At 45.0% G+C, this 26,988-nt stretch overlaps 8 protein-coding genes across 8 annotated transcripts; 2 read left to right on the forward strand and 6 right to left on the reverse strand.

Moving 5' to 3' along the window:
* Positions 1–104: 104 nt before the first annotated feature.
* On the reverse strand, positions 105–4,638 carry TOT_040000056 (uncharacterized protein; the record flags this gene model as incomplete). The annotated part of the gene is made up of 7 exons (XM_009693681.1): positions 105–210; positions 241–374; positions 405–533; positions 564–769; positions 843–1,434; positions 1,516–3,327; positions 3,376–4,638. 7 exons carry the CDS (start codon positions 4,636–4,638, stop codon positions 105–107), a joined length of 4,242 nt encoding a protein of 1,413 aa, XP_009691976.1.
* Positions 4,639–5,645: 1,007 nt separating this feature from the next.
* On the forward strand, positions 5,646–9,071 carry TOT_040000057 (glutamate dehydrogenase; the record flags this gene model as incomplete). The annotated part of the gene is made up of 1 exon (XM_009693682.1): positions 5,646–9,071. One exon carries the CDS (start codon positions 5,646–5,648, stop codon positions 9,069–9,071), a length of 3,426 nt encoding a protein of 1,141 aa, XP_009691977.1.
* A 145-nt stretch (positions 9,072–9,216) lies between these two features.
* Positions 9,217–10,502, reverse strand: TOT_040000058 (dihydroorotase; the record flags this gene model as incomplete). Its single annotated transcript, XM_009693683.1, has 7 exons — positions 9,217–9,453; positions 9,486–9,546; positions 9,600–9,910; positions 9,937–10,065; positions 10,097–10,147; positions 10,179–10,362; positions 10,411–10,502. 7 exons carry the CDS (start codon positions 10,500–10,502, stop codon positions 9,217–9,219), a joined length of 1,065 nt encoding a protein of 354 aa, XP_009691978.1.
* A 173-nt stretch (positions 10,503–10,675) lies between these two features.
* On the reverse strand, positions 10,676–12,749 carry TOT_040000059 (uncharacterized protein; the record flags this gene model as incomplete). Its single annotated transcript, XM_009693684.1, is given in 8 exon segments — positions 10,676–10,810; positions 10,841–10,905; positions 10,911–11,233; positions 11,263–11,577; positions 11,609–11,777; positions 11,834–12,357; positions 12,391–12,536; positions 12,600–12,749. Coding segments are annotated over 8 exon segments (1,827 nt in total).
* A 108-nt stretch (positions 12,750–12,857) lies between these two features.
* TOT_040000060 (serine/threonine protein kinase) lies at positions 12,858–14,933 on the reverse strand (the record flags this gene model as incomplete). The annotated part of the gene is made up of 1 exon (XM_009693685.1): positions 12,858–14,933. The coding sequence occupies one exon, from the start codon at positions 14,931–14,933 to the stop codon at positions 12,858–12,860; it is 2,076 nt and encodes a 691-aa protein (XP_009691980.1).
* Positions 14,934–15,173: 240 nt separating this feature from the next.
* TOT_040000061 (uncharacterized protein) lies at positions 15,174–16,664 on the forward strand (the record flags this gene model as incomplete). Its single annotated transcript, XM_009693686.1, has 3 exons — positions 15,174–16,038; positions 16,116–16,351; positions 16,416–16,664. The coding sequence occupies 3 exons, from the start codon at positions 15,174–15,176 to the stop codon at positions 16,662–16,664; spliced, it is 1,350 nt and encodes a 449-aa protein (XP_009691981.1).
* A 72-nt stretch (positions 16,665–16,736) lies between these two features.
* Positions 16,737–18,844, reverse strand: TOT_040000062 (ubiquitin-like protease; the record flags this gene model as incomplete). Its single annotated transcript, XM_009693687.1, has 6 exons — positions 16,737–16,845; positions 16,954–17,231; positions 17,375–17,710; positions 17,825–17,953; positions 17,995–18,177; positions 18,257–18,844. The coding sequence occupies 6 exons, from the start codon at positions 18,842–18,844 to the stop codon at positions 16,737–16,739; spliced, it is 1,623 nt and encodes a 540-aa protein (XP_009691982.1).
* A 42-nt stretch (positions 18,845–18,886) lies between these two features.
* TOT_040000063 (likely GTP/GDP exchange factor for ARF) lies at positions 18,887–26,498 on the reverse strand (the record flags this gene model as incomplete). The annotated part of the gene is made up of 12 exons (XM_009693688.1): positions 18,887–19,375; positions 19,405–19,640; positions 19,673–19,754; positions 20,379–20,472; positions 20,628–21,729; positions 21,907–22,230; positions 22,282–23,857; positions 23,903–25,672; positions 25,703–25,811; positions 25,842–25,954; positions 25,985–26,109; positions 26,141–26,498. 12 exons carry the CDS (start codon positions 26,496–26,498, stop codon positions 18,887–18,889), a joined length of 6,378 nt encoding a protein of 2,125 aa, XP_009691983.1.
* Between the last annotated feature and the right edge of the window lie 490 nt (positions 26,499–26,988).

A 26,988-nucleotide genomic window follows, 5' to 3' on the forward strand; every position in this document is an offset into this window, starting at 1 on the left:
CACAATTTTTTTTTCGGCTTTTATTCAAGAGTTATATACCAATTTAGTTAACATGTATTGAAATTTAAACAAAATTATCAGCATATTCCAATTTTATACTGACTCTACGGGACTACGTATATTTGCGATGTGCTCGAGGTTACTTTCGTCTTTTTCGTGGAGTCCAACTTGTTTAACACCTGCACTACTGGCACTTTAAATATTTTACATCTGAAATTTATTTTTTCCCCTCATTCTCACCTTGTTGGTATCAACGTCCACTTCAGAGTGTCTGACGACTTCGGCAGTGCGATCAAGCTCAGGTTAAGGGGCCCTTGCAGTATAAACCCTCTTTTTTCCTCCGTATTTTCCCTTGTCACTGTTACTTCGTACTCCTGCGCGTTTTCATTTCACATCTCGCTTACCATTGTCTCTTCAGTCGTGTTCGTTATCTCCGCTTCTAGCTCCACTGGCTTTCCCAGCGTCGCTATGTACTTGTGCTTCATTTTCAGCTGTATTTTAGAGGTACTCTTCTCCGCCAGGTTTATAAATTTCTAAAAATTTTATTTTTATTTTCTTCTTACGTTTGTCGTGAATTTCAGAAAGTTTTTCATTTGGTTGAACGGGTAGTTAAGTTTCTGGTGTATATACTCCGTGATTTGTATCTGTATTGTGTTTTCTCCCTTCTTTTCCCTGTTATACTTCTCATAGTCTTCTATTACGTATGCAAAATTAACAGTTTCGTTCGCCATTACGTTCTCCTTGTAACCGTGCAGCTTACTGTTGTCGTCTACGTTTACAGTTATTTTAAGCAGTTGTTAACTTGTATTTACTTGTTACGCAACTTATACATAACTTCTTACCCGTTAGTACGTAGTTATTGTACAGTATGTTAACTTTAAGCAGCTGGTATGCTACCTCTGTGTTATTGATCAGGTTAATGTACAGGAGCATGTTGTTGTTGTAATACTTGTAGTTTACGTTCACGTTGATCGTGCTGTTTACGTTTACTTCCAGTATCTTAGTGTATAAGAGTATGTTTTTCTTCCCTTCCTTCTTCAGCAGCTTTTCTGTGTCTCTTATTGGACTGTCTCTAGGGTCGTCTCCTTCGTTCATGTCCTTCACGTGCAGGTTGAATTTAACGTTGTTTTCTATGTCGTTGTTCACGTTCATAAGGCCGTAGAGCACGTGCACCTTGTAGTTGTTTTTGTATATGTTGATGTACTTAACCATCTCCTCGTCCATTTCCCTCTCTCCCGCTCCCGGGTCCTTCATTTCCCCGTACTCAAACATTCTGTATTTTCCACACTTCTGACTCAGCTTTATGTTTTCTGGCCTTTCGTTCTCTTCGTTATACTTTAGCGCCTCGTTGAAATCAAATTCCACCACGTTCGTTCTCCACAGCACGTACTCGTCCCCTTCCTTTCCGTATACGTAGAAGTCGTTATGTTCAACCTACGACAGTGCGTTATGTTAATCATTTAATTAGCTAATTATCACTATCTAATATCTAACTATTCTAGGCCTTTTTCTCACCTGCAGTTGATATGCGAACTTGCTGTACAGGTGGTGGAACCTTTTATTGTGCAGTATCACTATCGTTATTGGCGTGATAAAGTTCCTCACTGCGTTTTTGCTGAATATCTTTATCTTCATGTTCATGTTCATCAGCTTCATCAACTCCATCATGTCCATTGCGTTGGACCCTTCCACCTCCAGGAACCTTCTATTCATGCTCTCGTTAAGCGACAGGTTAATCAAATTTGCCAGTGTCTTTCCGTCCTTATCGTCTCTGCTGTTTCCGAAGTGGTTTGTCAGGTGCAGCTGACTCGTGTAGTAGCCCAGGTTTATCACGTAGTACAGCTTCTTAAAATAATTGTTTATTACGTACTGGTTCGTCAGCACTATTGAGTTAATCACCATTTTATCTCTGTAGTACGTCTTCAGTATCATTCCGTATATTTTTATGCTTTTTATTGCATAAAACGGCATTTGTATCATCAGTATTATTCTCTTATCGTTCGGCAACTCTACCATCCTTTCCTTCTTCTTCAACTCGTCTTCCAACCTCTCTTCCTCTTCGTTCAACTGATTCGTGTATATTATGAACGTGTTTGCGCTGTATTGCGACGTTTTATAGTAAAATGACAACAACCCTTCTGACGTGTCCAGGTGCCCTTCTGCGAATTTAAGCTTCAGACTCAGATCCGTCTGAAAGTTTACTATGATCTCTATCATTCCGTTATCGTACTTATATATGTACTGGCTTTTACTATATTTTGACAACAGTATACACGACTCCAGGGTTACTACTCCTTCTTCTACTTCATTTTTTCCTTTACTGGCAACATCATCTTGCTTTTCCATTTTATTATCAATAATACCTTGTTTATCCAACTTTAATACTGTGTCATTGGTTACACTGTCTAACGGATCCACACTACTTTCATTACCGTGCTTTAGTTCTTCCTCTACGGCGTTGTTGGTCACATTTCCTGGGCTTGTTCTAGATTTTCTGAAGAACTCTATTAGGTAATCCAGATACTCCTGCATACTGTTCTCCTCGTCGTACACTGATATGAATGTTGTCATGCTCTTTATCAGGATCAGCTTGTACACCTCACTCTCTTTGGTCATGCCTTCTCTCATGACCTCCTCCTCCTCCTCCTCCTCCTCCTCCTCCTCCATAATTTCTCCCAAAGTTTCTTTACTTGCGTTCACGTTCCGGTTACTAATGTCGTTGTACGGCAGACTCGACAGCTCATACATCAGCGGCGGGATTTTCTCCACGTTCAGGAGCATCAGCAGCGCCACCATAGCCTTACTCAGCACCTTTATGTACAGCGCCCTTTGTATGTTGGTGTACGCCAACTCGCTGTACACCAGCATGTTCACCACGTGGACGTAGTGGATACTCTTCGACTTTTCTCTGGTGTACCCTTCTCCTTTGCTCTCTCCTGACACTCCGTACTTCCTCACCAGTGCTGCGTAGTTCTGCGTGAAGTTGATGTTGTAGAGTATGTGCTTTAGCGTCACTATGTATATTTTCAGCGCCTCTCTGCAGTTGTTTCCTAGGTAGAACGAGTCTCCCAGCAGTGCGTACACGTACAGCATGTGGTTTGCGTGGTTCAGGTTCTTGTACACCTTAAAGTTCTTCATCACCAGCTTTATCGTCTCACTTTCCAACCTTTCCTCTTCCAACACTTGAAACAACTCCAGGGCGTCTCCTCTGAACTCGAACTCGTTTTCTGTCATTTCGTCCGTTCCGTTTTTTTTTTCGTCGTACAGGTGCCCGTAGTCTCCGTCCTCGTAGTAGAACACGTTGTTCAGGTCACTCGGCAGGTAGTACTTCCTGTTAACCTCCTTGCTCTTGGTCCACTCCTCTCCAGCGACAACTTTGCACATCTTCTCTCCGTCCAATACCATTGGGGTACTCAGCTCCAGTATGTGTTTCCTCAGCTTGATCAGGTAACTCACTGTCCACTTGTAGTAGTTAGCTGCCTGCTGCATCAGAACTCTGGTGTTTCTTTCGTCTTCCACCGCGCTCTGCTCCAGCTTATATGCTATGAAGTAGTTTACCAGGTACATTAGGTTGTAGTACAGCCCTCTGTACCTATCTTTGAGCATGCTCTCCAGGTACTCCTTGTACTCTCCGTATATTGTGAACGTGCCCGCGATGTCCGACGTGTGAAACAGGTAGTCCAGCATCCTCAGGCACGTGAAGAACGACATGCTCGTCTTATCTATCAGGCTCTTCTGTGCGTTCATCTGCCTCAGTGCGCTCCAGCATATCGCGTACTTGCTGTATGCTTCCTTTCTGTTACTTAAGAACTCCGACAGGTACCCTGTCTTAAAATTCAACAGTATGTAGTACAGCTCCGTTATTTCATTCGCAGTCACCTTCATGTGCGACTTTATGTTTATCACGCTCTTCGTGATCTTCTTGATCTTCTTTTCGTAGTACGATATGCTCGTTTCGTATATCATCTGCTCCAGCTTCTCCAGCTTCGAGTTTATGTCCGTCATTCCGCACGACACGCACACTGCGCACACTTCTCCTGGGTCCAGGTTTTTCAGCCCTCCTATTACTTTGTTCGGGCTTTTTATGTTTTTATTCAACGTCACGAGCAGTAAGAATTTATGTGGTACGGTCTTATTTTCATTTACTTTCCTGCTCAATGCCAAAAATTTTTCTATGTCCTCTCTTATTAACTTTTCCAAATTCTTGTTTGTTATTCTTATTACGCTCGGCTCCGAAGGTTCTCCTTCCTCCTCATTCTCCTTTTTACTTTGTTCTCTACTTATACTTTTTTCCGACTCTGGTGGCTTCGACAATATATTCACTAAACTTGGATCTGATATAATTTCCGTGCCCAGAACCTTACTTGACTCCACCTTGTATCTTTGCCAGTCGCTACAGTACACTACACATGTAGGCTCTTCTACTACCTTCTCAAACCAGTTTGCGTGGTTTGTTGTTGGCTCGTTTATACTCTCCTTCTCCACCACTTTCAGGTAAAATCTTTCGCTCTTGCTCAGGTTCCTACTCTTGTTGAACGTCGACAGCAGTGAATATATTTTCATCTGCTTCTTGTCGGAAATGACAAAGTATACGCATGGTAGTGGCGAACTAACCATGTAGTTGTGCAAAGTATCCATCTTTTACGCCAACTTAATCACACATTCTATTTAAAATTTATTTGTTTATAGTACAACTTTATATAATCACATATTTTAACCATTTTAAGGTGTTTTAATTATAATAATACACTATTCAACACATTTGATTTAAATTCTATAATACAATATTCAAATGAACCAAAAAACTATAAATATTAATACGAATTATATTATTTTTAATATACAATAAAAATTATTAAATGAAAAATTTGCTAAGTAGTAGTATTACGCATACTACAGAAAACTATCAGGTAAAGGATATCGATGTAAATCAACACACACATTCTTTACAATCACATTTTTAATTTTAAAAATGAAAAAACACCTCTTCTATAAAAATAAATTAAATGATTCCTATGGTTATTTATGTATATACCAATGATTCAATGTTCTTAATATGAATGGGAAGATTCTACGAAATAACAAATTTACCCAATTAAATGAACATATAATTAATGTTATAATATAGAATTTTAATTATAATATGGGATTTAGTTCATTTACTGGCTTGTGTGTCACATTATTACATATTTATTCCAGTAGTACAAATGACCACCAGATCCAGAATAAAACAAGATCAGATTTGATGTTTGGTTAAAATTAATATTATATGTGTTTATATGGGTTATTTTTGGTAAAATTTATCATTAATCATGGGGTCGTTGATTCTAAATGAAACATCGAGTACAGTGTATTTTTACCTTTATTAATACACACTTATTCTTTTAGCGCATACAAACAACATATAAAGACTCTAAAAATGATTATTATACGTCTCTTCGATAATATTAGCATTATCGAGGACAACCTAATTATATTAATTAGGTTGTGATCTTGATTTAACGGATTCTTTTTGAAAAACAACAAAAGACCACAAAATTTTCAATCATAATACGTTTTTATCGTATACTCTTTGAATCACTTTATTCTGCTATACTTTTCAGAATTATTTTGTACATTATTAGTTTATTACACATTATTTAGTTATGGAGCTTTCATCACCAAATTATTCGGATAGTTACGCCCTCGACGACGGTCTTTCGGAACTGAACGAGGGTCTCTCTGACTTAAACGATGACCTTTCGGACCTGAACGATGATTATTCTACGCAGCTGCTGAGCGATAGGTACGCACAACAGTTCTCCGAGGTGTACGAGCTGATTCGTTCCACAGAAACGTTTTCAGACGACAAAATTAGGGAAAACATGTACACCTACTACAACGAGCTGGGCCTGAACGAGTATTACTTCAGGACCTCGTCAAACGCGTTGATTGCCAATAACCTGATTTCAGTCATGTCGGCAAAGATTTTACACGAAAATTCGGGATCTAATTTCTTCCCGACGATTGAGCAGGTGACGGACGAATCAGTTTTTATTATCGCGAGAACATCCACAGTTAACAGGAAGTCGTCCGAGAATTATTTGGTGGAACAGCGAGTAGAGAAAAAATACTTCAATTTGGACGATGACAGGAAGCCGTGTTGGAGAATGCAGTGCTTCAGGTCATCAGCGTCGGTTTTTAAGGAGACGGAATTTGTATTCGACAGGCTCAAGATTTATTTCTTCCAGAAACCGAAGTTCGCTGAAGTAAAGCCGAGTCCCAGTGAACTGGATATAGGCCTACTTTTGGATAAAGATTTTTACACTAACAAAAAGGACACGATCACGGAGCAGATTTTTTATAAACTGAATAAGAAGTTGGTGGACTCGAAGACGGGGATGGGCCTGGCGATAAACTGCGAGCCGAGGACGAATAACGTATACAGACTGGATGTCGCCTTCAAGAGGGGCTACGTGCACAAGGACTTTTACTCCAGGATCAGCGACGCAATCACCTTACACGACTTGTACTCGAAGTCGAAATACATTGATCCCCTATCGAATAAAGTGTGCCTTTTCACGAGCTTTTTGACGTCGTTGCCGAAGAACCAGTCGACGATAGAGTCGTCAGTGGAAGATAGGATGGCCAGCCTCGTAGACTCGATTATTCTCACGAGCATCGTTCCGACCTCGTACATATCCTCGTTGAACGTGGACAGGATACTCACGATACACGAGGCGTCGTACTGTTACTGCGTGTCGACGTTCATCCAGCACTTCAGCGGAAGCGTCGGGCCGTACGTGGCGACCGTGGACAACCTCGCCAAAAACAGCCAGGTCTCGCAGTCGGAAATACATGAAATCAAGTCTAAGCTGAAGGTGCAGTCGTTCACGTCGCTCCAGGTGTACACCTCGATCTCAAACAACCCGGAAATCGTAAAGATGCTGTTCCAGCACTTCGACCTCCTGCACAACCCGAAGCTGCAGAAGACGAATGAAACCACGGCGAGCTCGAGTTCGGAGAAAGCGGACAGCGACAAGGAGCTCGACAGCAGCACGGAGTACAAGTACCCTCGAAGGATTAACCAGCCAAACGTGATAGAGGCCGAGGCGCTGGCCAAGAGGGTGACGAGGATCATTAAGCTGCTGGAGGACCCCGACGAGATTGAGATCTTGCTGTACTTCGTCAAGTTCAACAACTACACGCTCAGGACAAACTTTTACGTCCCAGAGAAGATATCACTCTCATTCAGGTTCAACTGCGGGTTCCTGTCGAAGCTGGACTACCCGAAGGTGCCCTACGGCATCGTGCTGATCATAGGACCGCACTTCACGGGCTTCCACATCAGGTTCTCGGAGATCTCAAGGGGAGGAGTGAGGGTGGTGCAGTCGTTCTCGGACGAGGCGTACACGCGCAACAAGCTGCAGATCTTCGACGAGGCCTACAACCTCAGTTACACTCAGAGTCTCAAGAACAAGGACATACCTGAGGGAGGAAGCAAGGGAGTGATTCTGCTCGAGAAGACGAGCACGAAGTACAAGGCGGACCTCTTCACGAGGAGCAGCTTCATGTGCTACGTCGACGGCATGCTCGACCTGATCCTGCCGAACAGGCACATCGTGGACCTGCTCGGCAAGGACGACATCTACTTCCTGGGGCCAGACGAGCACACGGGCACTGGAGGACTCATGGACTGGGCGTCTGAGTACGCGAAGTTCAAGGGACTCAAGTACTGGCGCAGCTTCACCACCGGAAAGGCGCCCTACCTCGGAGGAATTCCGCACGACAAGTACGGAATGACCACGGCCTCGATCGAGGCCTTCGTCCAGGGCATTCTGAACAAGTACGGCCTGAAGGAGGAGGAGGTCACGAGGTTCCTGACCGGAGGGCCCGACGGGGACCTGGGGAGCAACGCGCTCAAGTGCTCGAACACGAAGACGCTGACGGTGCTGGACAAGAGCGGAGTGCTGCACGACCCCAACGGGCTGGACATCAACGAGTTGAGGAGGCTGGCGTACCTGCGCGACGAGCCTGCCACGCCAGATAAAACGTCGCCGCAGTCCTCGCCGCGCCTCACTGCCTCGACGCTTAAGCTCTCGTCCTCGCGCGACATCGAGGCCGACGAGGCGCTGCTCGGCGCGAGCTCGAAGACGTGCTCGATGAAGTACAACAAGAAGCTGCTGTCCAGCAGGGGCTTCATGGTGCCCGAGGAGGCGACGAACGTCACGCTCCCCGACGGCTTCGTGGTCAAGAACGGCTACAAGTTCAGGGACGAGTTCCACCTGAGCGCCTACGCAAAGGCGGACCTCTTCAACCCGTGCGGAGGAAGGCCCAGCTCCATCACGCCCTTCAACGTGCAGCGGCTCTTCAACGAGAGCGGCAAGTGCTACTACAAGTTCATCGTCGAGGGCAGCAACGTGTACATCACCCAGAACGCCCGGCGCTTCCTCGAGTCGAAGGGCGTGGTCCTCTTCAAGGACGCCTCGACCAACAAGGGCGGCGTTACGAGCAGCAGCTACGAGGTACTCCTCTCGCTCGTGCTCGACGACGCCACCTACGAGAAGGTCGCGGTTGAGAAGAACGGCGTGGTGCCCGAGTTCCGCAGGAAGTACGTCGAGGACATCCTCGACATCATCAGGAGGAACGCCACCATGGAGTTCGAGGCGCTCTGGTCCGAGGGCCTCAGGACTGGGACGCCCAGGTGCGACCTCACCGACGTCCTCTCCGACAAGATCAACGACCTCAAGCTGAAGATCAAGTCCTCGAGCACGCTCTTCGGCGACAAGGAGCTCGTCCACAACGTGCTCCGGAGGTGCGTGCCCGGCTCCCTGCTCGAGATCGTCACCGTCGAGAAGATCATCGAGAGGCTCCCGAAGATGTACCTCAGGGCGCTCTTCGCCTCCTACCTCGCCTCGAACTTCTTCTACAACCAGAAGTTCTCCGACGACACTTCCGTCTTCTCCTTCTACGAGTACATCACTTCGCTCAAGGGCTGCGGCGATGCCGTCAAGGTTGACAAGGAGGTCTTCTTCGACGACTCTCCCTTTTCCAACATTTCCCTGAAGGTCACCAGCTTAACAAAGGTTTAGTTCATTTTCCTTTGCAGTTGCTAATGTTTTCAGAGCACTTTACTCTGCTATATATCCATGTATTTATTTTAAACGATTAAAATACACTAGCGTTAGTTCAGGTGTATTGGCGTTGGTTACATCAGGCCCTCTTCTGTTTTAAGTGTTATTGTACGATTCTGTAATTTAGTGTCCTTCCTGCCAGGAACGGCCTCACTCCCTCAACCTCCTCGGGGACTGTGAACTCCTGCTTGACCAGCTCGAAGTACTCGGGCTCTACAGTCACTGTTTGTCTTCCATTGTTACCTTTTGGCGGCAGTCCCAAGAAGTCCTGTCCGTTTTTGCAACAGAAACTCTCCAGCTTGTCCAGGAAGCCCTTGCTCTCAAACGTGTCGCTCAAATACTAGCATTATCGATTGACACTGCACAACAAACCTGCAGTAGAAACGGCTGTGTGTACACTCCTGCCGGCGGATTTGGCGACCTCTTACTCTCCCTATATCACTTGTTAGCACCAGTGTGGACGTCTCTACTTTAATTTTGGCTTACATCGTGTGCGGTGCTGAATCAGATCCCAGGAACAGCCTCGGGTGCCCCGCCCTAACTAACTCCAGAATTGCCTGCCTGTCCTCCTCACGCTTTGCCAACGGCTTACAATATGCGAACGGGTCCTTCACATGGCTCACCACGTTCTCCAGCGTTATGCTTTCCGTGGTCTCCAGCACGTCCGATACTGTGAGTAGCATGTGATGCGGAGTCACGGTTGCTCCCAAATTGTGCGTTCTCTTCACCAGCTCCAGCGACTGCTTCATGCTCACGTGCTCCATCACCACCTTCAGCGCTGGGAACGACCTACACACCTACGACATTACTATGCTCTGGTTACGTTTTCTATGCTTGTTAGAAACTCCTTTTCTGCCACCAGTGGTGAGCACCCTGGTGATTCTCCGTGTATGTGCAGGGACAAATTCAACCTTTCCATCTCTCTAAACAGTGGGTAGTATGTCTCCAGCGTCTAATCTTAATTACTTTTACTCTAAACTAACGTTGAATCCCATGTTTGAGTTTGTCGTTACGTTTGCTGGGTAACATTTTACCTACACATTTGCATAAAAGTTACTTTTTTACTCCTTGCACGTGAGAACTTTTAGCGTTATTTCTCAAATCATCTGCGGATACTTTGTCCGACAGGTACAGTGTCATTAAATAGTCCACTTTTGGCTCCAAATTCATTAACTCCTTTCTGTACTCCATCGCTTGAAAACACTGCGTAATCTCCGGCACTGTATTCGGCATTACCAAAACTCTATTGCTACAGTTTTATTAAAACTCTGTTTCGTTAATTTTAACTGTTTCTTACCATCCTCCTCTTCTAACATACTTCACGACCTTCCTCATCATTTCCCCCTGTCTGAGGTGACTATGTAGGTCATCCGCATACATAAACTGCATCTTAATATTCTTACAATTTTAAACACGAAATATTGCTTCGTTTTTTCTAAATCGACATAAGTTTCACACCACACACACATATATACATATAACAAATTACAATGCCGAACTTTACAATTCCCTTCATTTTTAGAATATATCGTTACACTTGAGTATTTTCCTATACATAATAACTACTTTTTCACATTTTCGCACCTCATCACCTTTATTGGAGACACTCTGTCGAGCTTCTCTCCCACCTTCTTCTTCATTCTGCTGGTCCTTTCGCTCAGCGGTATCTTGTTCGGCACCACTTCCAGATACAGGTACTAAAACATAATTTTTCAACTTCCACTAACGTCCAGTGTTCCGTCTTCGTTGACCTCTTCCGAAGATTCTATATTTTCTATATCCTCTGCTTTCACTTACTGTACATGTGTTTAAAGTGCACTCCTTGCGTATATTTTACTGAGCTGAAAGTGTTGTGTATTATGAAGTAGTATGGGAACTCGTATACTACGTCGATGAACGCGTCCATCAGCGCCCTGGTCACTAAAAACTCGTGTTTCGGGCCGCAACTTCTTCCCTTACCCAGTACTGGCATCAGTATTGTGATTATGCTGATGTAGAAAATCCATATCGTTGGATAGTTGAGCGCGAACACTGTGAAGAAGACCACTCCTATGAACAGGTGCTCCTTCGTGAACTGGTTCGTGTCCATCTCCGACTTGAGTATGTTCCACTTTTTCCCCCTGTATGGTTTGCACATTCACTCTCTTACTTGAACATTTGTATCAGTGAGTACAGGTACTTGTGGCAGTAGCTCATCAGCGCCAGGATTACGAAGTACAGGTAGTAGAGGTGCCTCGTTTCAAACGTGAACACGTCCAGGACGAACGACAGCAGCGCCGACAGCCCGAACACTGCAGCGAGGTGCATCGCTTTGAACAGGAACACGTTCACTGGCCTCAGGTACATGCTCACGTAGTTCCACAGTATCACCTTGTTGATGATGAACTTCGAGAGTGACGTCGACACTTCGTTGTTCAGCTTCAGGTGTATGAAGACCTTCGCCGTCGAAACGTAGAACAGCGACCTATGCGCCAATTCCAAGCTCTCTCACTTACTTCAGCTTCCCTATGTACTGTGTCTTGAGGTAGCTTCGCAGCACGAATAACTTTTCCATAAAGAGCTCTCTGAACCACACCAGGTACACCATTCCCAGGAACAGGTCCAAGTAGAACGACACTGCCACGTCCTTCAACTCACTCCTCACTGCGATATATTCTCCAATTTCTACGTTGTTTTATTTACCATACTATATTCACATCCTCTCGACTACTCTATCTTACCTGTTTTATTTAAAAGTTCTTCGTACAGCTTGTGCCACAGTGCTATTGTTCTCAGCTTACTCATCACCATTGACACGAAATTCGACTTATTTTCCATGAACTTCACCATCTTCCCTCCATAATTAAGCACTCTCAGTGTGTGAAACGCCACCGTTGACAGGCACAGCGTCATTTTCATGAAGACCTGGTAGTAGCAGTATGTACACAACGCTGCAGCATCTGTTCTCCTGTCGTAGCTGCTCATGTAACTCAAACTCAACTCCTCTCTCGGCTCCGCCTTCGCGTCCTCCGTGTGCTTATCTATGTAATTCTTCAGTGCTGTACAGAGTATTGCGCACGATCCCACATCCGAGTTCCTGTCCGACGTTTCTGTGCATTTTAACTCCTTACTCTTCTTACCGCTGACCATTTCATCCTGTATGTTCATGTTTTTAAACAGGTTTGTTGCTTTAAAGTCGAACGACGTGTTGTTGTACACTAATACTACTACGTTTCTTATTCGACTGCCTGTTTTCGCATTTTTTCTGCACAAATTTTATATATTGTTTCAAACTAACAGTATTATTTGTTCTCTTTCCTTATTATCTTTCCTTTTTTCAAATTTATACTCCTTAATTACTTCCAGTCCATTTTCCATATACGTTATATTCCTCAGTTTCGCTTCTTTATTTATGGAATCCAAGACCGAATTGAGTCTTTCATCCTATTTATAATTCATTTAGCTTAAATCCTCGTTTATTTTTACAGAAATTTACATTTCACCAACCTTCTCTTCGTATGCGTTTACTATGAACAATCGGTTCCTTCTTGCCTTCCATCCTACAAACACGCTCCTATCGTATTCTCTATTCTTTTTTTCCAACAATTCCTTCGGTATGTACACCTTTATGGCGTCACTTTCCTTTTCAGGGTCCATGTACCTTACTTCCTTTCAACTCTGATGTGTATGCATTTATCATTCACTCTCAATTCTCTAATACACTCAAATATCTACTTATTTATTTTAGTACACTTATTTACTAGATTAGTTTACTTTTCTTTCTCTTGACTGAATGAACGGGTGCTGTAATGCTGCTGATGCTGTCAGCCTGTCAATTGGGTCGTATTGCAGCAGCCCCTTGATGAAATCTGCAAATTCGCCCAGTTCCGTATTTTTTTCCACTTCCAGCATTGTGTCTATTGACGACGTGCTCGGGTGTATTATTCTCATAAACTTTGCTGGTCCGTTTCTGTTGTGTATTATGTCCAGCTTTATTTTACAGTCCAGGTCGTCTCTGTAGTTTTCTTCGTACCTTGCGTTGTCGTAGTAGTTTGATATCTTGATGCTCTTGTCTCCGAACGTGTTTGCGTTCAGCTTACTCAGGTCTCTCTCCGTCAGGTTGTAATCGCTTCCTTCGTCCAGGCCGCTAGAGTTATCGTCCACTGTTGGCTCCATGTTCACTGTCGCGTTGTCCCACTTGTTGTAGGTCACGTGCGAGCACTTCGAGGAGTCGCTCGCCGATATGTTGCAGTATAGCGACGACCTGTCCAGCTTGCTGTAGTACGGCGACTTACTCAGGATGTGCTTCGGCACGTTCAGATCTGCTATGTTTCCGTTTGGCAGTATTATGAACATGCTGTTCATTTTGTGCTGGAGCATGTACACTGGCGGCACTCCCAGCAGACTCACCATTGACGCCACCAGAGTCGCGCTGTTGTCGCTCGGGAAGAGTATTCTTCCCATGTACAACTCACAGAGTATGCAGCCGAAGCTCCACATGTCTATTTGTGTGTCGTACGGCAGGCCCAGCACCACTTCGGGTGCTCTGTACGATCTGCTCTGCACGTACGTGTTCAGCTTATCTCTTATGAAGCAGCTTGATCCAAAGTCCACCAGCTTTATCATATTTTCTTCTTCCTCCTTCCTACTTTTATCCATTTTCCTCTTTTCTTCCTCCTTTTCTTTTTCTTTCTTTTCTTCTTCTGTTTTCACCAGGAGTATATTTTCTGGCTTCAGGTCGCAGTTTATTATTCCCAGGTTATGTATGAAGTTTAGTGCTTTCAGTATGTCGTATGATATTTTTTTCAGGTCTTCCAGCTCCCACTTTTTCGGCCTCGCCTCGTTCATGAAGTCTCTGTAGCTCTTAATGTAGTAGTCCTTCGTTGCTTCAAACAAATTTTCTCCCAGCAGCTCCAGCACCAGGAACAGTGAGCCTGAGTACAGGAACGAGTCGTACAGCTTCACTATGTTCATTTTATCTCCTTCGTCCTTTGCGTTAAGCAGCTTCAGCAGCACTATCTCATCCAGCGCCTGGTCAAAATAGTCTGGGAACACTATTTTTAGGCATATTTCCTTTTCGTTGTTCATGTCTGTTGCTTTTGTCACTTTCGAGAACGTAGTGGTTCCTATGATTTTTTCTATGCGATACCTGTCCACTATCATGTCTCCTGGCTTCAGCGACGCCACGTCGAACTTATTGTCCGTCAGCGTCGTTCCCTTTGAGTACAACACTTTGATTGGGAACTCGTCAAAGTACTTGCTCTTCAGGTCTCCTATGTACATGTTATTCTCTTCCAGAATCGTCTTCATTCTATTATTTTGGCTGTTTCTAAACAGCTCTATGTTCCCTCCTGAGTACCTTTTACACCATCTACTAAATTTATGGTAACATTCTCCCATTCCTGGCTCATTAAAATTTGCGTATCTTTCTATAAACTCTTCGTTGCTCTGAATATTCATTGTGTTATCGTTTTCTGCGCACGCCGACGCCAATTCATCTTCCTGGTCGAATGTGCAGTTAGTCGAGCTCACTGTATTCATACTCATGTCCAATTTCGGTCCTCCAGATTCGTATACCATTGTATCGTTCATATTAAGTATGTGGTTATCGCTTGTATACTCATTCCTTGTGTTTACTTCATTTGTTGACGCGCTCAGCGTCCCAAAGTTCGGCGACACGCTTCTACTCAGCTCGCCATCTGCTGATACTGCGCATTTTACTGAGGATATTATGCTTGAGCAGTCTGAAAAATAATAGCTGTAGCTCGGCATCATTTCCCTCTTTTTTTGAGGTGTATTTTCCACATCTTCGTACAATTCACTGTCCGTCATTTGAGACATTTTCGATCAAACATTTATAAAATTAACATCTTCGATCATTTAACAAAATATATAATTTATTATTGAAATAATGGACATCTGAATCAAGATCGACAAATGTCCATGTGATGTTGCCCCTCATTTGTGTAATATAAATTTTTAACAAAAGTTTATTTTATTCTTGTAAAATATACTGTATATGCAGAGTCACTAATATTAAGTTTAAAAAGTGTATATACAACACATTTTTCTTTTTTTACAATGGATTTAATTTACAGACTTCTTCCGACCATCAACCAATACGCTTGGGGCAAAAGTCGTGAGGAATCTCTCGTTTACAAGTTATTCGAGAAGAATTTAAAACTCCTTTCTGGTAGTGGAAAGGTTGTTAACTCCGATGGCCCGTTTTCTGAGTTTTGGTTTGGTGCACACCAGTCCAGTCCTTCCTCCGTCCTTCCATACGACATTACGGAAATCACGTTAATATCTGAGGACGGAAGCCACAAAAATGTGGAATATTCCGCTTCCTTCGATCGATCGAGGGAGCCGATGTCCCTTTCAAAGCTCATTTCACGTCTGTACCATAACATTCTGGGCATTAAGGACAAGGAGCTGAAGATTTTGTTCAAGGTACTGTCGATTCAGAAGCCACTGAGTCTTCAGATGCATCCGGATAGAGAAAGTGCACTTCAGCTTTTCAATGATAAACACCACGGCATTGTTGATTCTTCGTCTAAGCCCGAGATGTGTCTTCCCCTAACCATGTTTAGGGCCCTTTGTGGCTTTAGAGATGAATCTGAGATTCTGGATCTTGCTCGGAAGTACCCTGAGTTCGGCGAGTGCATCGACTTCCCGAGCCTTCCTTCTGACAAGTCCAGTTCGTTTTATGTCAGTTTACTCAGGAAACTTTTCTTTCGCTCTGATCTTTCTGATTTGGTCTCTCGCCTGGCCCAGAGGCTTAAGGATTTGGGTTCGAATGAGCTGGTTGAGGAGTTTTTCCTCATTTTGTACGATAATTATGGCTCCATTTCCTCAGTTTTATTCCCCTTTGTTCTCAATTGTTTTGAGCTGCATCCCGGTGAGGCTCTCTTTGTGCCACCTAACACTCTACACTCGTACATCTCAGGTACTTTGGTAGACAGGTATTTGTGCAACTAGAACTCTGTATATATACGCCCACGCCACCCTAACAACGCTATTCAGGCGACTGCATTGAGATAATGAAGAACTCCGATAACGTTATTCGGTGTGGACTCACTCCCAAGTTCAAGGACCTTGACCTTTGCCTGGCGCTCTTAGAAAAGAAGTTTAAGAGGGCCAGGCCGGAGGACTACCGCGTTAACCCCTCCAGGTTAACCGCCTTTAGTCTCAGGTACTCCCCTGAGGACCCTTGCTGCAACTTCCTTTTGCTTTCAGTCACCGTTGGCCCTGGACAGAAGGTTGGTCATTTTACTTATTTTTCTAATTTTTTTATTTTGTAAATTTTCTAATTCACCAATTTAGGAGAAGCTCACTCTTCCTAATAACGCTTACCTTTGCATTGTCTTGGAGTCTAACCCGAAAGTAAGCTTAAAGCTGTCGATGTCTCCTTCTGATAAAGAAGACGCCACCAAGAACGGCTCACACTCGATTTACCACGTCCTCAGAGTCGTTTCTGGCGACTGCCTGCTCATTGTGCCTAACACTGAACTTCACATTCACAACGACCACGAGGCTCATCAACTCACCATGTATTTATCGTCAGAAAAGTAACTCAGTTTACTTTACCCATGATCCAATCAATACACACACCATGGCGATATGCTTAACATGTACACTAATTTACTAATATTGCTGCGTCATTTTATCTATTATATATTTAATCTTCTCGTCGTCCGCCGACCACTTCGGGTTATCTTTCATGAACTTGAGCACCTGCTTCATGTTCAGCCTCCTACACTAATTTGTGATTACTTCACTAATGTCCTTATTTAATTAGCATCCTACTAACACACACGGAACACTTAATATACACAGCTGCTAATGGCACTTTCCGTCATACCTCTGTTGAATTTGATTTTGTGTAAACCATTTGCTCGACCTGCTCGGCTCAAACACTTTACTGGCGTTGAACTGTTCGTAGTACTTGGGTATTATTTGCGAGAACACGTTTTCGTTCAACACCAGGTAGATTATGTACTCTATAAGGTATATTCCGCAGTCGTAGCCGTTATTTTGCAGCGGCACTCCTCTCGGCGGCCATACTGAGTCCCAGCAATTCTGATCCAGCATAAACTCAAACCCCTTTTCCTTCAGCTCCTTACACCTGTTATCAAACTCCTGCAACATTGTCATCACATTATTAGTAATTAATATAAGGGTAAACGATCACGTAGTTCAATCAATTAATTAACAACCCGGCAACCAATCGGCCAAACATGTCCACCGTGTTATATGCATGTGTGTACTCTTCTAATGCTTACTTCGTAGAGATAATTCTTCAGCAGGTTGCACATGTTCTCGTCCACTTCCTTCGTTCCCAGTGAATCCAGGTGTATGATCGACGCCTTCTTCTCCGACTTGTTGCTGTGGTACCTTATTGCGTACTTCGGGTACGCTATTATTACCAGTGACCAGTGCACTTGCGACACATTAATTGGTATAAAGATAAAATGATTAAGTGGCAGCGGCCTTTTAAACTTCCTTGTCCACTTCCACGTGTTTGTGTATGCTTCTTTCGCGTTTTTGTACTGCTTTATTTTTGTTACGAAATATGTGCTCAATATTACCCATGAGTCCTGCTGCTTCTCACTCATTATCTGTTTATTATATTAATCAACACTTTTGGTGTATATGCTCATGCATAAACACTATCATACACTCTATCACACACACTCACTATCACACACACACACTTATCTAGTTGTTCTTACGTAGTTGTACGTGAATTGATTGAAAAAATCTATTGTTGAGTCGTCCAGGTAGCTGAATGACGAAAACGACTCCACTATTTGCTCATCCAGGTAACATTTATTTATCCGCAGTCCATCATAATTTACAACCTAATTTATTTATTTTTTTAAGGCATACTTGTATTTTTTACCTTATTTATTGCGTTTATGTGTTTATAGTTATTTATTGTTGAATCGAATAAGTTTTCCACCTCGTCAAACCCCTTTAATTTCCATTTTCCCTTTTTTAGCGTGCTTATGAGCATATTGTACACATCGCTGAACCCTCGCAGCACCTCTTCATTGTATACTGATTTCACGCTTGAAAACACTTCCTAATTACCAATGTTTTCGACAGCATAGTCGAAGGCATTGCATACTTATCTATATCCATGCACTTGTGCAACATCTTACTCTTATTGATATGTTGTCCAGTGTTATTGTGTCTCTTTCGTTTGCGTAGTTCAGCTCCTCCGGGTCGTAGTAGAACATGTTCATTCTGTTTCCTGCTTCCAGGCAGCAGCAGAAGTTGAATAGGTGCGCCTCCGCGTACACTGAAGCCTCTATTATCAGCGTCAGCCTGTGCCTTTCTACCACCTTATCTGGCCTCTTCGACACTATTAGCGTCTTCAGGTTCAACGGGTTCTTCTTCAGCCTCACTTCGTACTCTTCGTCGCCCAGCATGTGCACTTCGTTTTCTGTACTCTCCGACTCAACTTTGCGCGACTCTCCTTCCACGTCTATCATATCTCGCTTCTTTTCATATTTTACGTAGTTCCTTATTCTGTGAAAGTTTATTTTGCGATTATCTTTTATCACCAACAGGTACAGGCTTCCGTCGAACTCTTCATTCTTATCCAGGTTAAAGTTATGTTTACAGTACGAGTATGCTATGAACTTTCCCAGGTCTTCTTCGAACTTTTCTTCCACCTCCTCTTCTGCGCTCCTCTTTTCATTGTTCATCAGTACTTCCAGTATGCTATTTTTTCCCCTTTCTAACATCTGTATACTCCTCAACACTATCTCTTACTCTTACCGATACTACTATTCGTTCACGACGATCGTGCTCTTCCCTGAATTAATATACAATATTGCGTTTACTTTTATTTCTGGGATCTTCTGCGTTTTTACTGACTCCAGTGCTTCTCTCAATGTTGCTTTTGGATTTATTTCAATCCGCTCTACATTCAACTGCTTAGATACTTCCGATAACACTTTGTTAAACTGATCATGTTTCAGCAAATTAAGTGACAGAAACTCTTCCATTGAACTATAATTTGGGTCTCCCACTGCTTGCAGCGCTATCAGATCTGCCAATTGCTTCAGGTGCGCCTTGCTTATTTCCTTGTTCCTCACGGTTACTAGTCCTACTCTCGTTCCTACTATTTCCTTCGATGTGCTTGACTGGACACTCTTGTGTGTGTACGAGCCTATCACTTCATCTACTTTCGCTTCGCACGCGTATATGTTTTCCACCACCAGTGGCTTTCCGAATTGACTCGAGGTTCTGTTCAGCAAATTCCTCAGCGTATCCTACTTTTCGTTAACTTTCGCAAACATACCTCTTTAGAATCTTCGATTGGTATGGAATCCAGTTCCCCTGGGTTTATTTTAACGATGTGTGTCCTTTCTCCTGAATTATCTATGGATCTTTTCTCCAAATATTCAACTAATGATTTCACGAGCTTCCTCGCCACTGATTCAAACAGTTGTGTTGATGCCACTATGTCACAGTCCGTTTTTAATTCCACTGCTACGGTTCTTCTACTAGTTTTATCGGTCAAAACTGCTATTCTTCCTGAGGTTTATTTTATATTTTTATCAATTTACCGTAATTTAATCTATTCTCGTCGAAACTTATGTTTTTAGCCTGCTGATTCCCTAGTATATGTGCTGTCGCCAATTTTATGTCCTAAACGTCCTATTATTCCACCGCTTATCAAACTTCGGCACGTACATTTATCTATTTATCTATTTTTCAACTCATACCCAGTTATTCTCTATCAGGGCTCTTTTACATGACGCTACACCCTCGTTTGTTATTCTTCTCAGGCTCTTTATTATCTCGAGCTGATTCGGCTTTATTTGCGTTGACAAATATCTAATTTCTGTGTTTATGTATTTTTTTATTTGATTTCTGACTATCGATGTATATTTAGGGTTCATTAGATTATGAAGTGGCTGTATGAGGTGGCGGCGGCTCCGCGGGCTCCGGCTCCAGGTTGGGGAACACTACTTTTAGCACGTCGAAGAACAGGCTTTTCAGCGAGTCTGACGACGAGAACGTGTGTGCCAGCAGGGACGACAGCACGTACTCCCCTGGCGTTACTTTTCCAAAGTCCACCTGCTCCTTCACTGCCTCCAGACACGCCTTGAGCTCCGCGTCGTTTTTGAAGTGGTTTTTGCACGACTCCGGCGCCATCTTCAGTTCCGGCGAAGTCAGCAGCACCAGTATGAAGTTTTTCAGCGCCTCCAGGTACGTATCTCTGCTGATTCCCGTGTGTATCTACACATTTTTTACTCCTTCCTAACTCACCTCTCCGTTGCTCGGTATTATCACGTTCAGCACGTACTGTGTGAATACCAGCAGTCTCTTTACGCAATTGTGTTCGCACACTTCCTTGTGATCGCTACGGAACAATTAGTGTGGTATTGCTGCTACTAATACACCTAGTGGTACAACTAATGCTCGTGATACCTAGTAAACAACTACTTCTGGTGGTACCTAGTAATACAACTACTGTTAATACTAGCTAACTAATTAGTTGCTCACTATAGCAGGCACTCCAGACTGCTTCCCGACGCCTTCAGCGCCTCCTCCGGCGCCTCCTCCTGGTGGTCCGTCATCAGCTCGTTCAGCTTCGACAGCAGCGCGTGGCACACCAGGTTCGTCGCGGCCGCCTTCCTCGTCGCCAGGTCGTTGTAGTCGCTGAAGGCGTAGTTGTTGATGTACTCGCTCAGGAACCTCGTCATCCACTGCTCGCCTCCCTCGTTTGTGTGCTCCGGGGTCTGGAACGGGTTCGCCAGGCGGTAGTTGTTGTTCGCGCTGCTCCTGTCCCTCCTCTTCTCTCTCAGCGGCTTCTCCGTTTCTGGGGGCAGCGGGTAACTGAAGTTGTGCGTCAGCATTGGCGCCAGTACGTGGTCGAATATTCTCGAGACTTGCGACGTGAAGCTGCACCTCGTTTCCGGGTACTTCTGCTGCAGCAGCAGCTTGTTGAGCCCCTTGATTGCTTCGTTCGATATCTCCCGCGGCCCTATTGAGAATAGTATTGACAGCGAGTGCAGTGAGAGCAGCCACAGGCGCTCCAGGTTTTCCTTGTTTTCATCTCCTGCGAACGAGTTGAACTCTATCAACAGCTGTATTGCTAGCAGGTTTTCCGCGTACTTCTCCTTCACGTTCTTCTGGTCTTGCCCTGGCGCAGAGCCGTGCTTCCTTTGGTTCGAGGCCGTCCCCTCCTTCTCGGGCACCATTGTCTTGTTCGAGTACAGCCCTATTGACAGGAGCGTCTGCGCCGTCAGTCTCGCCACGTACTCGTCGTTCCAGGACAGACACTTGCTTCTTCGCAGCAGCAGCGTCAGTATTGAGCCGCTCGTCTTCGACGTCTCCTTTCTGAACTGCTCCGTTCCGAAGGGCAGGTACGGGTTAACCATTCTCTGTATTGCGCACATCATGATCGTCACTATGTACTTGTTCTTCGCTATGCACGCGCTGTCTGCCAGGTTGTACATCAGCTTCTCCATCGGGTCCAGGTACGCGTTGAACGTCTTGTTTTCGAAGTTGATGAACAGGTGCAACAGCCACGTGCTCAGGTCCATAAGCGTGCCGTCCAGCTTACAGTTTTGGTTGCCGGTTGGGTCTGTGTTAGAGTTAGCGTTTTGGTTAGCGTCTAGGTTCGAATGTGGGTTCAGGTTTAGGTTCCCGTCTGGGTTAGAGTTTTGGTTCCCGTCTGGGTCGGGGTATGGGCCATCGCCAGGACTTGTGCCAACGCTCCCATTCACGTTGAAACTGCTCGCCTCGTCCTTATTAAACGTCCTCTCCCTCCTGTGGCTTGCGCCCGATTTACCCGAGGCCGCTCCCGGCCTTTCCGCGTGCCTGCTCCTGGACGTCGGCGACTCCATGTCCTTGTGGTCGTTGAAGTAATCCACGAACCAGAGCACCAGGTTCAGCAGTATGAATGCCACGTAGTTGCTCAGCGGCTCCTCCATGCCCTCGTGCTCGTACTCGCTCCGCACGTACTCCGGGCCCGCCATCGCGTCCTTGAGGCCGAACCGTGCGTAGATCTCCTCCTTAGAGGGCAGGTGCTCCAGCGCGCTCTTCACCACCAGCTTCCTCGACAGGTTGTAGAACACCTCTACGAAGCAGCGCAGCAGCTGCCTCCTCTTCTCCTCTCGGCTCGTCGTACCACTCGTCGCACCACTGGTTGTTCCGTTTGTCGTACCACTTGTCGTACCACTCGCAGTTCCACTGGTTCCACTGGTTCCAGTCGTCAGGACATGCAGCGCCAGCCTCGAGAATATGCCCAGGTTGAATATTGCCGATATTTTCGCTCTGAACCTGTCCAGCTCCATCACGTTCGGGTCCAGTATGTTTCCGAAGCTGTCCCTTTCTCTGAAGCTGTCTCGGTCCCTCGGACTCTCCTGGAATGGCACGAGCACCTTGAATATGTTCCTCGTTATCACTGCCAGGAACTGCTTGAACGACTTAAGCTCCGCGTTCGTGATAGTGCCCATGAAGAGGTCGTCCAGCTTATATATGTTCAGGAAGGCCAGCCTCAGGTTGATGTACGTCAGGATTGGCGGCAGCAGCTCCTCTCTGTCCGACTCGCTCGAGAGCGTCTTCGTCACGTTGTTGATCGTCGCCTCGTCCTCGCTCGAGTAGATCGGGCTGAACTTGTTCCTCAGCAGGTACACGTCGAAGAACTTGTTTTGCAGCAGGTCCTTCGTGCTCATCTGCACGTCGAACAGGAACAGGAACGTCTCGTCGCACTCGCCGTCTGCCTCCTTCTTTCCTCCCTTCGCGCCCTCCGTTCCGTAGCCCACCTTCGTGAACGGCATCAGGTTCGAGAGTCCGACCAGCCAGTTGCTCGTTCTTCTATCCGTCAGCCTCTTGAAGCGTATGCTCGGCACCGTCAGGTCACTCCAGTACGACGAGAACAGCCTCCCGTCTCCGTCGAGCGCTCCGAAGGTCGCCGGGAGCAGGTTCAGGCAGTAGAGCCTCGTCACGATGTCCAGAGCCTTCGCCCAGGACTTCGTGTCGAAGTGCTCCGAGGCCAGCGCCATCACGTTGAGTGCGAACGATATCGATATCTGACACTTGTAGCCCAGCCCGTAACTCACGTCCACGCTGGTGAGCTGGAAGACCTCGTTCATGAGCTCGTGGTTTCCGTGCTTCAGCGCCACTCTCACCAGCAGCCACAGCAGCTCCACTATCTTCTTAAGCATCTCGATCGTTCTGCAGTTGCTGAAGAGGTTGTCCAGCACTTCCAGCAGCCTGCTTTCCAGCAGCTCCTCCAGCAGCTTCAGCTTCAGGTGCGCGCTTCCGTCCGTCGAGCCCAGCACCAGCCTTTGCGCCGCTCTCTTCTTCCTCGTCTCCTCGTCTCCCTTTTCCTCATGTCTCGTCAGCTGCACGTACTGCGAGAGCTTATTCTGTCTCTGCAGCACGTAGTCTGACCACAGGTACGGCTCATACTTGCTGTTGTTCGGGCTATGTGTCGAGTGCAGCTTTATTTCGTGGTACTTGATCGTGTTGTATATGTCCTTCAGGAACTCCGTCGAGAAGTTTTTTCCGTCGTTCGTTCCTCTGTTGTTCCTTATAAAGTCCTCCAGCTTCATCTTATTTTTGATCTGGTTGTTGTGCAGGTCCGTGTTAAGCATGATGATCGAGTAGCAGAGCACGAATATTGCGTTGTAGTCCTGTATGTATGCGAACCCGTTCTTGTTTTCTATCTTCACCTTGGTTGACGTCGGCCCCTGGTCGTTCACCTGACTTTCCGTCCAGATCGAGCCTATTGACTGCTGTGCTGAGGCGCTGTTGCTCTTGCTGACCAACGCGTGCTCCACCGTGTTCCTAGATGACTCCGTCCCTCCCGACCTCTGCGTGCTTTCTTCTCTGTTAGCGCCCTCAGCCTCCGCGTTTGAGGCCGGTATCGAGTCGTTGTACGTCGTCTGCGTCTCCAGCGTCACCGGCGTGTTCTTCAGGTACTCGCATATTTTGCGGTAGTTTTCAGAGCTCACCAGCCCCTCAGTGTCGTTTGCCAGGAAGTAGTCATACATCTCCGTGTTGCTCGTCCAGCTGCTCGCCTCTCGAAGCTCGCTGTGATCCGGCTCGTCTCCCACCCAATGCTCACTCGAGCCTCTCATGTTATTCAGACTCACTGACGTCAGCGCCGTCTGTTTGCAGTTCTGCTGTATCGCCTTGTACTTGTGGTAGAACTCCTCCTGGATCACCCACCTCGCCATCTTCAGCTCATCTGTCTCCTCCTCAGCCTGCTCTCCTTCTACCATACTTCCTCTTCTTCCGCTCTCCTTCGTCTGCTCCACCAGTGGCTGCGCTGTGAAGTACACCTTCGAGAATATCTCTATCAGTCTTTCTATTTGCTGCGATTCTCCTGGGAGCCTGAACGACGACAGGAACAGTCTTATTGCCATAACTATTGGCATTCCTGCGAAGTGGTTAAGTTCGCAGAAGGTTCTTCTCACTTTGTCCATGAACTCCTGGTTTTTGTGCGTCGCCAGGTATTCTCCCACCTTATTCATGTCCAGCTCCGGCGCGTTTTTAAGGAATACTGCCACTTCCTTTTCCGTGTAATTTTTCGAGAATACTCCCATCTCTCTTCCTCTTTCCATCCACTTGTTCGACTTTGCCTCGTTAAACTCTATACTACATTCTACTAATTTATCTTTGTAAGCTCTCTCTTTCAGCTTATCGTACTCCGTGTGTGTCTGCTGTGCGGTGATACACCCGTTCGGGTTCGTGTTAATGTACAACTTGTGGTCCGTCAGCATGTACTTGATTATGCTCTGGATTACTCCAAGTGCGAAGTACTCCGTGTTAATCTGCGGCATTGCTTCTCCTGCTCCTGAAATCGCTTTGTATTGCTGGGTCGTCTTCTTCGTCGTCGTCTTCATCGGCGTCGTCTTCTTCGCCTTCGCCTGATCCGACTTACTTGTGCTGTAGTCTCCTTCGCAGTTCGATATGCATCCTAGCAGACACTTAACCAGCGCTCCGTACACGTTCGTGCACTTCAGGTCACAGTCGTAGTTCAAATACAGCTCCACCAACATGTCTGCGTTTCTCGCAAATTCTCCCAGGAACTCCATGTTCATCTCCACTATGTCCGCTCTCGTTCTCTTCGGCTCCATCACATGTGCCGTCACTGACGATATCAGGTGACTTATAAACAGCTCCATTTGCGCCTTCAGGTTATATCTGAAGTTATTGAACAGGTTTCTCAGACTCCTCAGCACCAGCGAGTACATTGTTATCGAATCCGTGAATATCAGCTTATACATTGAGTGCGTCAGGTGTGCTTGCATGATCGGCACCATGTTCGCGTTTGACAGGTTCACCAGGTTCCACTCCAGTGCGTTTAGCATAACGCCCAGGCCCATTCTTTTCATTTCTTCTGTGAACTCGTTGAAGTACGTCGGCGTGCTCGTCAGACCGTTCAGTATCGGCGTCAGGTGTGCTCTCAGCGACATCATCGTGTCTCTGTCTCCTATGTACAGGTACGTATCCTCCATGTGGTAGCCCAGGTAGTTGAACTGGTTCGTCAGTCCCGTCATCAGGCTCACGTACAGGAATATGCTATTTACTCTGCGATAAAAATCCTATTCGTTTTTATCTTCCTTTCCACTCACCGTTTCGTATCTTTCGTATCTTCTTTCGTTCCCGAAGGCGCTCAGCAGCACTTCGTTCATCTTCGTGTACATAACCTTTTTGTAGAACGAGTTTTTATTCCTGTTACTCCTACACGATTTTTTTTAACTTTTAACTTACATCAGCGTCATGAACCTCTTCAGCATGCTGCACGTGTTCTCGTTGTTCACCATGTTCCCGTAGTGCGATCTGTATATGCTTCCAATGCAGTCGAACGCCTTAAACAGCAGAAACTAAAGTGCTCTGTTAATTTCCCGACTTACGTCCTCCTTCAGCTCCGATGCGCTGCTGAAGCAATTCAACACTTCTCCAAACATCTTGTTCATCGACTCGTACGCCTCCTCCTCTTCGAAACACAGTAGATCGCTCTTTGCCATGTTTGTCAGTGCTACACGTTTTTATCACCTTCCTCTTCTTACCGTCCACACACATTATAAGCAGTTTTATGTGTCTGTTGTCGAACGTCTTGAACACTTCAAAAAACGGCTCCAGGTGCTCCATCTCCAAATGTTTCGACTCATCTTCTTCTGCTGATGCCAATTTTTTAAATTTTTTTATCAATTTCTGCTCATTTGTCTTCAGGACTGTTGCGTCTGCTCCTAAAATTGGCACCAGATTTGACGTTGCTGAGTATCCTGAGATATTGTTCACGTACGATCTTAAAACCGACAATACATTGTATGCATCGTTTTTTATAACTCGAATTGCTAGGCTTCTGTTAAGATAGTTCCTATTTGCCGTTGATGCGTCAAGGGATTCTGTTTCTTCCCTTTCCATTTATTTGAAATATTGTTTAAATTACACCAGCTGTCTAATAATTCATACGTTTAGTTACTTCGGTCAACTTTAATTAAAGTCGATACAAAAATTAAAATAACTTTATGGGTTCTTTTTAATATTTATTAAAATTTTCACATTTATATAATACTACAATCATATAATTACTTACATTTAAAACATTATACACAATTAAAATTACGATTTTGTTTTTATTCTCTTTTTCAGTCTTATCAACACCACATGTGTAATGCTTTTCTTTCATTATTTATTCAATATTGGCATAGAATCCTCTATTTACTAGTTCTATCCATTTACACATAATTGTTATATATACACATGTCGCAACTAATTTAACATTTTTTCACATATTGTATCATAAATTATAACATCATAAACATTCATTTTTTTTATTTTCTGTAAAATATATTAAGCTCAAGTTTGTTTTAAATTATATTTTAAACAGTAAATAAAATAAACCTTATTCCTT

The sequence above is a fragment of the Theileria orientalis genome, chromosome 4 (assembly GCF_000740895.1).
Source record: "Theileria orientalis strain Shintoku DNA, chromosome 4, complete genome".
NCBI classification, from domain to species: domain Eukaryota; phylum Apicomplexa; class Aconoidasida; order Piroplasmida; family Theileriidae; genus Theileria; species Theileria orientalis.